This window comes from Haliotis asinina, chromosome 10 (genome assembly GCF_037392515.1).
Source record: "Haliotis asinina isolate JCU_RB_2024 chromosome 10, JCU_Hal_asi_v2, whole genome shotgun sequence".
In the NCBI taxonomy this organism is placed as follows: domain Eukaryota; kingdom Metazoa; phylum Mollusca; class Gastropoda; order Lepetellida; family Haliotidae; genus Haliotis; species Haliotis asinina.
In genome coordinates, this window is record NC_090289.1 from 51,569,062 (window position 1) to 51,586,006 (window position 16,945).

The window sequence follows — 16,945 nt, forward strand, 5'->3', positions numbered from 1 at the left end:
AAGTTCTGTATGGCTGATTTCCACACCTATAAATAGTGTTGTTATTGTCTTGTGCCATCACTAATACCAAGTGGGTATAAATACATAGTTGGAATCATGCACATCGTATTGTTAGTACTTTTTGTTACTACTGGTATATGTCTATTATTAGTGGTTATATGTCTGTTATTAGTGTCATGTGTTTTGTTATTAGTGTCATGTGTTTTGTTATTAGTGTCATGTGTTTTGTTATTAGTGGCGTGTGTTTTGTTATTAGTGGCGTGTGTTTTGTTATTAGTGCTGTGTGTTTTGTTATTAGTGGCATATGTTTTGCCATTAGTGGTATATGTCTGTAATTATTAGCATATGTCTGTTTTTAGTGACATATGTTCTATTATTAGTGTTATGTAGTTTGTTATTGGTGTTTATGTTTTGTTCTTAGTTGTATACAGTTTGTTATTAGTTTTATATGTTTTGTTATTAGTAAGATATGTGTTTTATTATAAGTATGCTATACGATTTGTTATTATTGGTATATATATATGTTATTAGTGGCATGTGTTTGGTATTAGTGGTATATGCTTTGTTATTAGTGACATATGTTTAGTTATTAGTGTTACATAGTTTGTTAGCAGTGTTTATGTTTTGTTATTAGTTGTATATGGTTTGTTGTTAGTGGTATATGTTTTGTTATTAGTAACATGTGTTTTGTTATTAGTATGGTATACGGTTTGTTATTATTGGTCTATTATCTGTTATTAGTGACATATGTTTTGTTATTAGCTGTATATGTTTGTTATTAGTGGTGTCTTCAAACCCCATACGGAGAGACACAGGGTCGGTTTCAGTACAAAATACATGTTGCGGTAAATGTTGGAGAAAATTATTTATAAACATCAGTATCACGTGCAACACTGTATAATATAAAACACAACGTTATACTTTTAAAAACAATCATTGTCTTGAAAACGTAAATTTTTGACTTCCTAATGGAATATTAACTCCGTACCAAATCAAAGTCCTTGGAATATTCTATCATTTATGAATAGGTGGACCTAAAGTCTTCAAGATATATTTGGCAGTTGCACATACCAGCTGTTTTCATGCATCATAAGATAGATTATTGTTGGGTTTTCTAAATGCAATTGTAAAACAGCATATTCAATGTTTTGTGCGTACGTGCTCGCGTGCGTGCGTGCGTGTATGTGTGCTGTTTTTTACATCACAAGTCGTAATAACATATTTCCTGTTTTGCGGCGAAGTCAACAATAGTTGTTTGTAAAGTGAATGCCTCTGACGTATGTAGGAAGTATTCCAGATAGAGCAGTGTGACGAAGTGGCCCGTGATTCGGGGCGGGGACTTGAGGATTGGGGAGGGACAACGGGTGTGGCTTACTTTGTCAGTCACTATTGATAGTGTTACAAAGGAAATGATGAGCTATTTCAGAATATAAATAACACGTATCATGATGTTGTTTGTTGATGTCATGACGTCATGGTTTAGACGTTACATAAAGCTGAGAAAATACGTTTGGCTCTGTCAGGTCCTGTTTGGATATAAACATTGTTTAATCTACCTGTTCATTTCTTTAATACAGTTAGTATAGCCACTGATGCAGATACCCGTATGCACATCCTAGAATGACTCAGTGTTCGCTGGTGTACATACTTGAAGTTAGCCTCTTTAAACTTCGTTGCACGTATTTACATCATCACACAGAAAATGTGCCAGATAGTTCTACAAGATCTAAGTAGCGAGAACGTCATCACAACTTTATATGCACGTGTTATTGCAAATACATAAAAATATCCTTTCCATAACCATTTCATACATTAATCTAGTTTACGTTATGAATATTTACATGCTACTTGTAGATATCAATATACACGACCCATTATATGGTAAAGATAAAAGTGTTTTTTGCATGTAATATTATAATGCTGATTTGATATCAGGATACACGCAGGTTAATCTAACGCGATTCTAATCGCTTCGACCTGCTTCCCCAACCCAGTGTTCGTGAGTGCCAGTCCTATAGTATGTGCATCTGGTTTGTATCAAAGTTGAGGTGTCTTGAACCTGCGTCAGCCTGTTTCCTCCAACATGAACCTGGCGTGTTTTGATATTACAGGGTTGTACCCTCTCACCTTGTTTGAACTATAATGCAGGTCATTCCAGTCTCGGGGCGGTGGGCAGCCGAGTGGATAAGGCGTTTGCTCGTCACGCCGAACACCCGAGTTCGATTCCCCACATGGGTATAGTGTGGGAATCCCATTTCTGGTATCCTTCGCCGTGATTATATATCTCTTCTTGGGACCTCCAGGAACAGGTTCACGTCCATCTCACCCGATGACCTCCAGGAACAGATTGACGTCCATCCCTTCTGGCGACCTCCAGGAACAAGTTCACGTCTAACCTTCCAGTAACCTCCAGGAACAGATTGACGTCCATCTCTTCTGGTGACCTCCAGGAACAAGTTCACGTCTATCTCTTCTGGTGACCTTCAGGAACAGGCTGACTTCCATCTCTTCTAGTGACAGCCAGGAAAAGGTTGACGTATATCTCATCCAGCGACCTCAAGGAACAGGATGAGGTCCGTCTCTGCTGGTGACCTCCAGGAACAGGTCTACGTGCATCTCTTCTATTGACCAGCAGGAACTTTAGCACCTTTCCTTGTGCACGTGGGACTATCTCCATCTCTTCTGGGTAGCTCCAGGAACAGGTTGACGTCTATCGCGTCCAGTAACCTCCAGGAAAATGTTGACGTCTGTCTCACCCAGTGGCCTCTATCTCTTACGGTGACCTCCAGGAACTGGCTGGCATTGTGAAATGTACACTGTGACATATCATGGGAGAGATAATCACGCCACGTGAGACAAGATGTCACAATATCCTCTGTATATCAGCATTTGCCTTATTGTAGTCACCGGATATGGCATTGAATGATGTCTTAAATATAGTCCTAAGTGCACAAGAAATGCTAATTGGTTTACTCTCATCAATATGAATACACCGCTTACGATTGGTGTAATTTTGTTTTTCCTTTATCGTAACGTCAGACGTCTTACGTTATTTTTCCACGTTACGTGTTTGATGACCATGTTGGAAATAAAACGTTAACTGGGAATCCGCATACTAAACTTAACATAGTTCACAAATCAATCACTGTGTGCGTCTACGTATGCACGTGTTCGGACTGATTGATGCGTGCTAAAATATCAGGAAGGATATTTATAAAAATCCTAAAATCCTATAATCTTTGTAAAGATGTTTTTATGACGTCTACAATGGCAATGTCCCTCAACTATGTGTACTACCACAGGCCATACAATACATACCAGATAACGTTATAGACTCCGCTCAGCTGTAATCCTACCAGACCACAGCGGCATGTAAACCAGGGATGAACTTTTGTCCTTTAGGATAAAAAACGGACTGATGAATTGCAATCTACCTCGAAAATTGAAAGGGACAGCCATGTTAATTAATTAATAACTTTCTCGGCATTTATGCATGTGCCTCTCGAACACTTGGCTGGCCCGTTCCCTCGTAACAAACAGTGAACTCTGTCAAATTTTAATGATAGTTTGTTAAACAACTTTATTTTTAGAACAAAAACTCTGCAAAAACCTCACTGAGTTGTTATGATGCTTTGCTTATGATCAACGTTTCTCGAGTATTTTATGTTTATTAGTTTTCAAGTTAGATTGCAAGGATATGTATGCATCAATTGACACGAAAGCGCATTTGTTGATTTGGGTGAAATATGTTTATTGTTAATGTTTTAGCTTGACCAAGCAAACAAAGTTCCGGCGCATTCGTTCCTGGGGTTAGCGCAGATATAAGCTGGCTATAGTGCTAGAAACGTCGTAAAATCATACAGAATAACTAGCTGGTTCCAGTCTGAACAACTGTTACCAGCTCACTTCACAGAGACGTTTTCGCTTTGTAAGTTCCGATTAGTATTACATGTACATACAGAATACAAGTTTAAAATGTGGTGGCCAAAGACTGGCAGTATTGCAAAATCTCAAGTTATGGTTCGTAAGAGATAAAAATTAATATCCTATCTAAGTATGACAAGCGTAAGATCACAAAAGCTTCTAAAGATTTGAGAATCTCCTTGTGGTGAAAAAACAATAACAAATATGGTACGTTTTGATATTGACTATGATATAATGAGACAAAAATATTTCGTTATAAAAGACAGAAGAATACATGGAGAATAAATGATACAATGACATTCCGCTTATTATTTAAAATAATAATACTTCGTTCAAAAGGTGTGTGCATGTGTTGACAGTTACCAGGATAACGCCATACATATACGTCACGGCTATTACCCTTCCCTACCCTACCCGTATACTCGAGGTCAAATTTGTCAGAAATGGCAATACATTCTTCGGATCAGATGCTACAGTTTCGAATTTTTAAATAACTTAACCATGTATATTGTACTCCAAGCAGGTGACTACACAACTATGTCTAAATCTTCAAAGACAACACAAGTTTTTAATCGTGAAAGGATAAAATATTACATTGTTCAATCTATTAGTCTCTTGATCATAACGGGCTCGGGTACTGAAATGGGTATCTGGGTTCAACTCATTACTATACAGAGACCGACGGAGTTTCACGTCCCAGTCCTATAATAAATATAGCTATAATCAGTAAATACCGTAATACATCTGATAACAGAACGGAGAGTATTGTGGGAAAACATGTTTTGCAAGATTACGTCGATCATCAGTAATGATTAAGGTCAAACTGCACCCCAGTCATCATGATCAGTGCACGTCACATGTTTACTAGTGTTGTTCACTTCCCACGCCGTGAGGATACTCGTATTAAATACTGACGTCACTTCCATATCGTAAGCGTTTCAGCAGGGCGCTGTTCATTAATACTTCGTAAGGAAGACTGAAAACTGACAACCACTTGTTCGACATTCACTGAATATGGTTGTGTTTTCCTGCAAACTGGTTTAATCGTTTGCGATGTCACCTGTGATGCCCATCCACAAATCTAGGATATAGTTGTTTTTTTCCGGTCTATTTATACTTATCATATGTGGTGTTGTCAAATTGTGTTCCACAATATCATTTACCTATAACATTTTAGATTACATGTACGTAACAATACAAATTGGTGGTCAAAACGGAATAAGAAAGTTCACACTTGATACCCGCTGCACTACTAATGAGAATGGTTTATGCAGCTTTTAGCAGTACTCCCGGCTCCACGCAAATTGTACCCACCCGGGCCTTCGGCGTGACGAGTGAGTTTAGTTTTACGCCGCACTCAGCAATATTCCAGCTATATGGCGGAAAATAAATCTGTAAATATTCGAGTATGGACCAGATAACCCAGTGACCAACAACATGAGCATCGATCTGCGCAATTAGGAACCGATGACATGGGTCAATCAAGTCAGCGAGCCTGACCACCCGATCCCGTTAGTCGCCTCTCACGACAAACATAGTCGCCTTTTATGGCAATGATGGGTTGCTGAAGGCCTATTCTACCCCGGGACCTTCACGGGTCTCGGCGTGACGAACGAACGCTATAACCATTAGGCTACCCAGCCGTCCTCACTGCACCATGGTACTGCTAATGACTGTGTACTGTGAAGTTGCGACGCCCACGTTCCTTGACACGAATGTATAGGTCACTTGTGGCATATTCAGGGGCATGATTTCATATCGCATCACATGCCCATACCAGAATAATTCATTATCGAATAACTATTTCTGGCATGTTCTAATATTTTTGTCATCATTAGGAATGTATGTTTGCTCCTCGACACAAAATCTGTCCCATCCGCGGCTTGTACATTCATCAGCAGTTTTACAAACCGGCACATTGTCTAAACTAGATTATGTCTTCAGTCCCAATGAGTGCCGCTTTGGAAAGCTTCCACTGTATTACCCATTTTATCCTGAACGAAGGAACTTTTGTCTTTCCTTTCATAATATGTATAAATATATTTATTTATTCGTGTACACAATTGTCCGCCCATCCATCCATCCATTCATTCTTGTGGGGTTTGGTTTGTTTTTAAAGTCGCGTTCAGCAATTTTCCATCACTGTGGACCCTGTCGGGACCAGACAGTGACGTGATCAACAGCGTGAGTATCGATCTACGCATGACATGTCAGCAAGGCTGACCACCCAATCCCCCTAGTCGCCTCTTAGGACAGGCATTGGTTGCTGCTGACAAGTCCAGTTAGAACTAGAGGTCTATGTATTCAGGATTCCTAACGTTTGTCGTGCATGCATATTCCACCACGGGGTATTGGTAACAGTACTAGTATTCTTGCCTTAGACGTAACCTATAAATGACTCACTGATATACAAGTACTATTACACCACATTGATTTCACAGTCACATGTTGTGATCTATATCCAGGATCTACTGGTCACATACCTCATGTCCGAACAGATACCCGTACATGCTGACTGGATACCCCTGTGTGGCAATACCTTCATATCTAAGTGCACTGTCTGATTAGGGATCGCCTGATAATGACCCGATAATGATACATTTATCACTTTGATATTCGCATGACAAAACAATTTTGTTTACTTTTCCAAAACATTTCCCAGTAACCACTGTCATGTCACGATGTGCCTATCTGTCTGTCTGTCTCTGTGTTTGAATAACTGTTTTCTTGGGAAAGCCAGGGCGGGCAATCCATACATTACACAGCTGCAGGGATTCTGCTAAAAAAACATTGTGTTTACGTCAGATCAACTAGGTGTTTTCAGTGCACTCATTTCGGGTCAAAGGTCATCTCAGTGCAAACACCTTGGCTATAGTTCATCTCAGTATAAATACTTGGGATGTGGTTAATCTCAGTATACACGCTTTGGCCATAGTTCATCTCAGTATAAATACTTAAGTTATAGGTCATCTGAGTATATAAGATGCTTTGGCTATAGTTCATCTCAGTACACGATGTAATGGCTATAATTCATTTCAGTGTAAATACTCAGGTTATAATTCATCTCAGTAAAAATACTTGGGACATAGTTCATCTCAAGATAAATACATGGGCTATAGTTCCTCTCAGTATAAATACCGAGGTTATAATTCATCTTAGTACAAATAGTTGGGACATAGTTCATCATAAATTAAAATCTCAGTACATAAGTACATCTTGTGTATTGACGTCCTGTTCAGGAATGTACGCCACACCTCGGCGTGCGTGTCACATTAGGTATTGACCAATAGATTGGAAATTGAATTATTTCAAGACTCGTTACAAATCAGCTGCGCCAAAATGCGCAGTTTGGGTGAAATCGTGTATTACGACATACTCTGGTGTGGAACCACGTAGAGGTAACAAGCCACTTATCTGTTTAATTAGGACATTGTTAACTCTGCTTAGTATTGTACTTATGTAATTAAAGCGCACTAATTATCGTCGGTAGTGACATCATGTAACATGATACTCGTGGATAAAGATTGCGATGTTGATGAAGATGTGAAGTTATGTTAGTGAGTTATGTCAACAGTAAACGGCAAAATGAGAAAAGCTACATTCCAAAATCAAACAGAGGGCTCAAATGTATTTAATCATTTTGTCTGAGGTGAGTACCTGTATTGTTTGGCATTTGTATGTGTGATCACAGGACAGACAGATGCTTGTGTGTTGAAGCATTGATTATTATAATTATGTACATCGTTGACAATTACCATATATCAAACTATTGCCGGCTCAAACTGTTGCATACTCGATACTCCACCTTGTCAAAAACTAGCTTATACCTCGTCATCAAGAAATCAATATTCTCCATAAACTCTGTATAATAATTGTGAACGATTTTCAACACATCTTGTTTTGGAGACTTGTAAGAAGGTTTGTTGATTTAGTTATTAATAACAATTTTCGAGTTTAATAAATTATCAGTCGGGTAAATATTTAAGAAGTGTTTTGAGAAATGGTGCAGTTTGAGGTGAAATGTAAACTTCTTCTTTAGTTTTGGATAGTCAGTCTCACGTTCGCTCGAGCACATGTAAAGAAAGATAGTTGGATTCATAAGTAATATGTGGAGCGGTTATTTCCCTTTCACGTGGACCAACTGTGCGTGCCGTTGCGTGAGATGGCCCGTGCTGCTAAGATTAACTTGTTCTCCTATACACACAGGAAATGATCTTTGACACAACCGAAGCATTCGGCTTCAGAGTTTGTTAGCAAGTTTAATATTGTGTGGTTACGTACATACTTCCCTCCGTGCAACTGCAGGGGTCACCATGTATTGTTAGTGTGATCATGGTCATGGAATTATAACCTGGTAGACGAGAACCTTGTTTAAATGATTGTGTTGAAACTTGATAAGACGGTAGTTTATTTCCATTCTTCACTGATAAATTTGGCAACTCGTTATTTCTTTGGCACTTTGTTTGAAGCATATAAACAAGGAACGTTTTAGTCCTAATACAGTATGATCGCATAAATGGAATAAGTGAATGTATGTCGTTGTATCGAAGTTATGCCACTTCAAAACATAGATTATCATACAACATGGAGAATCCATGCATATGGAAACAGCTCGGTTTGGTTGTAACAGTAAATATTCGCCAAAATAATTCGCTCGGAAGCCATATCTGCTGATGTCATTTGTCCAAGCGATAGAGTGTGGCCTCACCCGTAAAAGTTACAAAACTAATTGCCAAAACACAAGATATCAATGCTAAAAGCACAGTATTTCACGATGCCAGCTGCACAAGGAAGGTGTGGAAATAAATCAGGTGTTCGCAAACCTGCAGTATTTGAGGGCACCTGTCGAAATTCTTTATGTAAAACCAGGGATAATCCACGTCTTATAGTCTCCCTAGTAAAAACAAGTCATTTGCTCACCTAAACTTTCACTGCTTGGTACAATAGGTACTCGTATGTTACTGTCTTTGTAGTGAGATCACTATCAAGGAAATGATTTGAGTTTCAGTAACATGCAGAGACATGGGTCATTAAGAAGCTTCCCACTTTTATTCTTCGTTGGTGTTTACAAGCGGCCTCACTCCCAACTCACCACAACTATAAGGAGCAAAGTTGTATACATGTAGTCAAAAAGCGGGATTGAAAAGCAAAGCGAAACACGTGTATGCGGGGATTTATAGGACGCAAATTCATGCGTTCTATACGTATAAAAACTGACTAAGAACGCAACGAAACAGATTAGCGCATCCACAGGGACGCAGAGAAAGTCCAAATAAAAATGTTGATCAAGTAGAAATGAGTTATCACGGTGTCTGCTACTAGCCTGGCTATGATATCATTCAATTTTGCATTATAATAACTGATGATCAAGGTACACAATACAAAAGTAACTGAATTGCAACAATATTATAACATAGTATTAATAATATTATTGTCCCCGAGATCCCCGGCCATTTTGTAGTCCAGGATCCCTGAAAATTAAGAGTATGAGTCCAACGGACCCTCAAAAACAGGAGGTAAGGTTAATCCCTGTGTATGTCCTTTATTTTTGGTTTATTTCTAACACTTACAATTAATGATACATCTGCTCCAGGCAATGGAGTCCAGAATGGACAAGATCAGTGTTAAGAGTGTTACCAATTTAAGCTAAGAGCTTTGGCCACTTTTAAAGAGGCACGAAGTTAACACACCTGCCTTTAGTGTCACCGGTGTAAAATTATGTTTCAACGTATGAATCGCCTATTGCTTTTCAGTCTGTCTGGTATGATGAGGAACAATCAGTTGCGGAGAGGCTTTTTATTGCAGTAGATGCGACGTTTCCTTGAAAAGAATTGTTCTTCTGTAGGAAATCAGTTACATCGTACTGTCTAAGGCCAATAGATGCCTTTTACTTGTTGACGGCTTAAAATATATGCTTAAAATACATACTTTTATAATAAAAATGATTGAATTTCAAAATCTGGAGCGTTCGAAAAGTGATTCACTCGTCGAGTATTCGGCCTGATACGGTCTGTCCCGACGGTAGCCGATATTGCCCGAGTGCAAGGGGAATCCCCTAACACTACGTCATCACGCATCGCCATAGTTTCTCGTCGAGTGTCAGGGCAATATACCGACAAAGATGTAACAATCAAGAGTGAATAAGCGAAATGGGTAGGTACGAATAGCAATATAGTCGGTCTTAATGTTCAAATGACAATATCTGTGTACAATATTGTTAGTTTTTCGCCCGAACATAACCTAGAACACCTGTTTCCGTCTTTGAATATTTGGGCAACCCTAACAGTGTAATGGGCTTTTGCTTTCAGATTGTATTTGGTGACGTAAATATAGAATACATGTAAATCTCTGGGAACAGAAAGATATCCATACGTACTGAAATCTGGATACGTTTTTTGATAAAACATTAAGATGTATAAGTACAGCCGTCTTCCATTATACCATTCAGTGCATTAGCTCATGCTCGCTAATGGTATAAGGACTACTGGAAAACTTATTGTGTCTGTAAACAACGCAATTAGTATTTTAGTGCGTACTTGACTAGTACTTATGTCTGGACACTTAAAAATATGTAAATTTTGTAAGTATGCTTTAATTGTTTCTGTGCATTTGTTTACTGTAAATAAAGGTGTTCACAATAGGCGGCCACAGTATATTTCCGAGATAAGTTGTAAAACGTATACTACAAGCAGTGGCCTATTTTTAACCTTAGTCACCCTTGAATACAATCACACAAGTTATGTAGGTCAGTTCGTGTCAGAAACACCCACAGTTTAGTCATCTGCATGTGGATATTTACTCTCTTACGAAAGGTTTTTCTTTGCCAGATGACTTGAAATGAAATATGTACACCGGAGAGTCAGTGTAAGTGTCCCACCAGTCAGTCAATGGTGTCCGAGGCATAGAAGGTATCATGTATTAAGCTCTTACCCTAGTAGGCCTAGTAGCACTGTGATAATAATATATTCATCATACTTCCTGCTTAATCCATAAACTGTCAGAGCTAAACTAAAACTCAGTTGGTATCCATAATTCTTTGTATGTGTATAAGAATCAGGTGTTCATGCATATCTCTAAGCATAATTCATTGTAAGTTTTGTGAAAGGTCTGCAAACATCTTGTGAAAATAAAGAAAAACAATTTGTGACATAATGATTTTATGTAATTGAAAACAGGAACATTTCTAACAGAAATAAGAGGTGGACAGCTATTTCATTTCTTAACTGGCTACTCAGTGTAAGTGGGTATTTCTTACCTGCAGATAATTACCTAATAATTTGCTTTGTCTTCATAGTACTGGTCAGTGTCAAGTCTAAAATTTTTAGAAATTGTTGTTAGTTTAAACTAATAATTATTTATGGTTTTGATGTTATGAGTCAGTGATGTGCCCACTCATTTACATAAACAAATACATAACTGAATGTGTTCACTGACAAATGTTAGTGTCAAAACATTGCTTATACATTTTGCTTCTCAAAAGAAAAATAAAACTTTTTCAAATACTGGCATAATATCAATGAAGGGTTTTATTTTTCCAAAATAGTTTGAACATATTTTTTGGTTTCAGTTATTTGAGACAGAGATTTTAAGGTATGGTGAAAATAGCTAAGAACATAGTAAAGTAAAGTATCTTATTACTCGCCCGTTGAAGTTACAGCAGTGTAATATTTTCACTTCAGTATTACACTAGTGTAATACCGCTTGACTTATGACGTCAAAATGGTTCAAAGTTGTGACGTCACAATGCTAATGTTGATGTCGCGATTTTACTAGACCTTGCTTGACTTGAAAGCTGAGAGCCCTCACACTGTAGGCAATTTCGCCACAGTTTCTGTCAATTTATGTTGGCGAGTAATAAACAGAATACTAAACTCGCTTTGGTGAAATATCATTTTTATTAAACTCGTTAAAAATTTGGTATCAAACTCGCTTTTGCTCGTTTGATAGCAAATCATTAACTCGTTCAATAAAAATGGTATTACACAGAAGGTCGTTTGGTATCCTCTATATATGTTCATAATTAGCTTATGCTTGGTATACAGTATCAGGGCTTCCAATCGTGATTTACGCCATTCAGTATTTATTCATATGTTATCATTCATACTTGTTGATGGTTTGTATATTTTTGTGTTTCAACATTTTTCTTCTGTTTTCTGCAGCTTGTGATTGTTTGGAAACCAATTAGTAACTTTTTTTGAAAGCAATATTAGTCCATGGCATTTCAGATACAAATGCACCTTCTTATTAGCAAATGTGTGTGTATTTCCTCAAGTGAGTTACATTTAGTATCTCCATAAGAGTGATACTTGTCTTAGTTACAATAAGTAAGCACACACACTGCTTATATACTACCATATATAAGTACTGCTCGTCTTCAGTCAGAGCAGAAATGTATGCCATGTTGGTTTATTAAACATCATCATTCTGTACCAGAGAAACAGCAAATTAAATTAGTGGTTTGGTTTCTGTCTTTAATGAAAATGTACAGATTATCATGAGCCCTGCAATGCTAATGCTATCGAATATGTACAATACTGTATTTTGACAAAACTAAAACAATGCTCATGCTTCTTCTTACAATAAAATCAGTTACATAAAGTAACTTTTTCTTCATCATGTTAATGACATATTATTTGTTTTTTCATACTAACTTATTAGAAACAAATGCCTTTTTAATTAATATGATCTTTTATTGAAATTTGAAACGCATCTAACAAATGCCACATTTAACCTTTTTATCTGAGAAATCTTTGATGATTATTTTTAAGTTGTTCACAAGCATATCTTCTTTTCTTCAGACCAAGGTGAAGGATGGAGAACACAGATGATGATATCTACATTTTGTCCAGTGTCCATGACACACTCGACGGTAGTGTATCCGATCCTGGCAATCGTCTCCTACATCAGCCTCTTGACTTTGTGATATCGCGATCCCCTGGTAGCAGGCCAGATCCAGCTGTCCAGGCATTGCAGCAAGCATATTCTGAGCTCAAGAAACGCTACAATGAAACAAAGCAGAGGAATGACCAGTTATCCCGAGCATTGCGTGACGTAGGTAAGTTGAGATCTGCGGAACCAAACATGTCGACGTATGGTGATACGCCTGATGAACTGTCGATCAATGCACAAGGAGCTGCTGCAACAGCAGAACAAGTGGTTATGGACGACAATTTAAGAGCACGCTTGGGATATGTCAAGTATCTTGAACGTGAGAAAGTGAACAATGAGTCTCGAATACAACAGTTAATTTCAATAAAAGGCTCATTTGAAGAAAGTTGCAGTGCTATGCAAAGGAAATATAAGGATGCTGTGTCAGAGCTGGAAAGAAAGGACGTGGATTTGCAACGTGCTAATGAAATTATTACCAAGCTGAAAGAAGACAACATGCAACTTCGTGAAGAGCGTGATTCCTATAGAAGACATGCATCTGACATTCAGGACAGTATGCAAAGCTCAGTGATTCAGACTAGCTTGGAAAAGCAGAACAGGGATTTGGAGGATCTGCAGTTAAAATGTAAAAATCTTGAAGCTGAATGTGATACTTTGAGGAAGGAGTGTGACCGATTAAAGGTCAGTGAAAACCTTGCCCAAACAGATTTACAAAGTGCCAAGGGAGAGTTGCAGGAAGCTAAGGCAGAACTGCAGAACACAGTCAGGAAATTTAAAGAAGACTTTGATGACCTCAGAACGAAAAACCGTGCCCTTGAGGAGGAACTGCTGGTTTCCAGAGAGTCTGATCTTCCTCCAGGGTCGTCCATGACAACAGCAGATGAACTAGTGCACCTCAAGAAAGTCATCTCTGATCTCAGGAGAACTGTTATACAACAGAGGGAGTTCCTCAGCAAGCTGGGTAGGTACAGCCAAATGTTGTGGATATTTCAGCAAGCTTAGGTAGGTACAGACAGTTGTTGTGGATACTTCAGCAAGCTTAGCTACGTACAGACAATTGTGGATACTTCAGCAAGCTTAGGTAGGTACAGACAGTTGTTGTGGATACTTCAGCAAGCTAGGTAGGTACAGACAATTGTGGATACTTCAGCAAGCTTAGGTAGGTACAGACAGTTGTTGTGGATACTTCAGCAAGCTTATGTAGGTACAGACAATTGTGGATACTTCAGCAAGCTTAGGTAGGTACAGCCAATTGTTGTGGATACTTCAGCAAGCTTAGGTTGGTACAGCCAATTGTTGTGGATACATAAGCAAGCTTAGGTAGGTACAGACAATTGTGGATACTTCAGCAAGCTAGGTAGGTACAGACAATTGTTGTGGATACTTCAGCAAGCTTAGGTTGATACAGCCAATTGTTGTGGAAACATAAGCAAGCTTAGGTAGGTACAGACAATTGTGGATACTTCAGCAAGCTAGGTAGGTACAGACAATTGTTGTGGATACATAAGCAAGCTTAGGTTGATACAGCCAATTGTTGTGGAAACATAAGCAAGCTTAGGTAGGCACAGCGAAATGTTGTGGATACAAAAAAGTTACTTCTGACTGTGATCACAGCACTTAGCAGTATTCACCTAGAATGACAACAGATTGTATATTATCAGTATGGACAGACAATCCAATGATTGATGTCATGAACACCAGTCCAAGGGTGACATGTAATCAACAAAGCCATTGAGTATGACTGTTTGTTAACTGATAGATAAAATCCCTCAGATGAAATGAGCTCTGCAAAATATTATTGCAAATAAAACGTAATACCAGCTGTTATTTTGGTTCAGTGAAGTACAGACAAGACCACTATGTACTGTCCACTCACTGATCCTGTGGTCTTGTGGGAATGTTTCCCTGTTCAAGTTTTTGGTTTCAAGGCTTTTTATCCTGATAATACAGTTAAAGTATTAGAATATTCTCATTTTTTAAAATGTTGTAGTTTTATTGGTTTTTAATACTTGAATAATATATTAGATTGACAGGGCATTTTGTGGCAGTTGCACAAAGAGATCACAATGCTAGGACTTCTGCTTCAAGTATGACTTTCAAAAGTTGTAATGTCATGATACATTTTAGCATGATGCTAATGTTATGAATGAAAGATATTTCCATATTTATGTGTCCTAAAACTGTATAAGAGCATTTGAGGACAGTCTGATTGTGAATTATAGTAATTGTTGTCAGCCTGTTAATTATGTTTAATAATTTATGTTTAACTGCTTACCTTTCAGGCAAAACAAGTGGCATGGTAAGTGCAAGGACTGAACCAAGTATAGGTGTTCCAAAACGAACACTAAATGAAGAAAATGGTCTTGGTCCAAGTTGGGAGAACGTTCGGGGCAACCCCCATTTGACCCAGATTGGGCAGTATGAGAAAGATGGGGACCACTTATCTCCCCAGAGAATGCCAGGAGCTACATCTCGGCTTTCTGATGGAGCCCTTTGGAATTCTCCACAAAGGAGGTCAAGTAGTTCACAGGGCCCCACACCACAGATGTCTGTATCAAATCAGGAACATTCGAGGTCAGAGGTGCTCAGGAGAAGAACATCAGACAATGCCCTCAGTAGTCCACGAAGCAAATCAGAGGTAATTGTGAGGTCAGGTGATACACTGGGAAATGTGAGAGAATCCTCACCATTCTCAGAGACTCAGTGGCGGATTAATGGAACTCATGTCCAACCTGAGAGTAGCTATGAAAATATTAACCCAAACATGCGACGAAATTACCAGACAGTTGTTGGTGATGATTTTAGGCTGGTTCAGGACAAAACTCCAGCTTTCCCTGTACCTCCGGAACTAAGACCGAACCCAGTATATCCTGGTATTGAAGCATCATCTAGCAACAGCAGAACACAGACCAGTCAGGTGCAAGGAAATCAGACAGAGTCAACAGAGAAGATATGTCCTGTTTGTTCCAGAGACTTTGCATCGATGCCAATGGAGGATTTCCAAACACATGTGTTTGAATGTTTTGATGACTCCAGTGCACCAGAAACTCTCCGACCTGGGCAGATAGAAAGGATATGTCCTATGTGCAATGCTCTTTACCCTGAAACCGTACCACAGGAAGAATTTGAAAGGCATGTTCAGACTCACTTTGAGCAGGAAATAACTGACAGATTTGAGATATTAGATCCATAAAAATGGCAGTTTTCACATCACATTTACAACAAAAGTGAGTTTTAGTGCTTATTAATGTATGAGGATTTAAAATTGTTTTAGAAATAAGTGTGTTTTCTTTCCAGTGTTTGAAAATAAGCTTGAAAGTTAGTATGCATCAGTCATAACATAAATTTCAGACTTAGGGTCCATCCTTGATCAAAATTTGCTTAAGGGTCGCATGTGACATAAAATATAACTTTGCAGATTCTGGTACCTTTTTGTATGCACTTACTGAAACTAATCATCAAAAATGCCAATTCAACCTTTAAACTTGAGAAAAAACGTGATGAAAAAAAGCCCATGAAATCGGAGTTCAAACAATTAACTGATTTTCCCCCAGCACTGAGGGAAAAAGTGGTTGCAACAGGTATGCTGCGCTGCTCTCATAACGCATGTGCAGTGAATAGTTTCTCGGAGCTTGTAACAGTATGCCTGCCCAGAGTAAGAGGTAGTGAGCAGTAGTCTAATCTTGCTTGTGTACACAAACAATTAAATAATCTACTCATTACATAAAAAAAGCTTGCTGATTGTGATAAGCAGACTCTGTCACAGAGTAAACTCAGTGTCAGGTTAATTGACTCTTGTATGTGTGTCTGCTAATGACAGTATGCAATGCACAGCTTCAATCACTGACCACATGCAATTAAAACCTATCAGGCTTATAAGCCATGAGCAAAAAGCTTCCTAAGTGTAACAAAGACTTTCCATTGGCTGGATCATTTGCCAGTATGCAGAAGGCTCATTGTGTGTATATAGAGATGACCTGTTTTATTGGCATTTCAGAAGTATGGTGAGTAATAAGAAAGTATGATTTTTTTATGGATAACAACTTCTTTTATTGTGTATGATGTGACATTTCGGTATGGATTCATATACTGTTGTCCAGCAAGAGTGATAGCGGTACAAGAATCCACACTG

General features: G+C 38.4%; 1 protein-coding gene across 1 annotated transcript in view; it reads left to right on the forward strand.

Moving 5' to 3' along the window:
* LOC137298113 (cytospin-A-like) overlaps positions 1-16,278 on the forward strand; it is a 124,392-nt gene extending 108,114 nt beyond the window's left edge. The window contains exons 2-4 of the mRNA XM_067830210.1: positions 10,039-10,077; positions 12,723-13,774; positions 15,096-16,278. Of these exons, the coding sequence (XP_067686311.1) occupies positions 12,736-13,774; positions 15,096-16,006 (1,950 nt within the window). The 5' untranslated portion in view covers positions 10,039-10,077; positions 12,723-12,735 and the 3' untranslated portion in view covers positions 16,007-16,278. The remainder of the gene's footprint in view (positions 1-10,038; positions 10,078-12,722; positions 13,775-15,095) is intronic.
* The last annotated feature ends 667 nt before the right edge of the window (positions 16,279-16,945 follow it).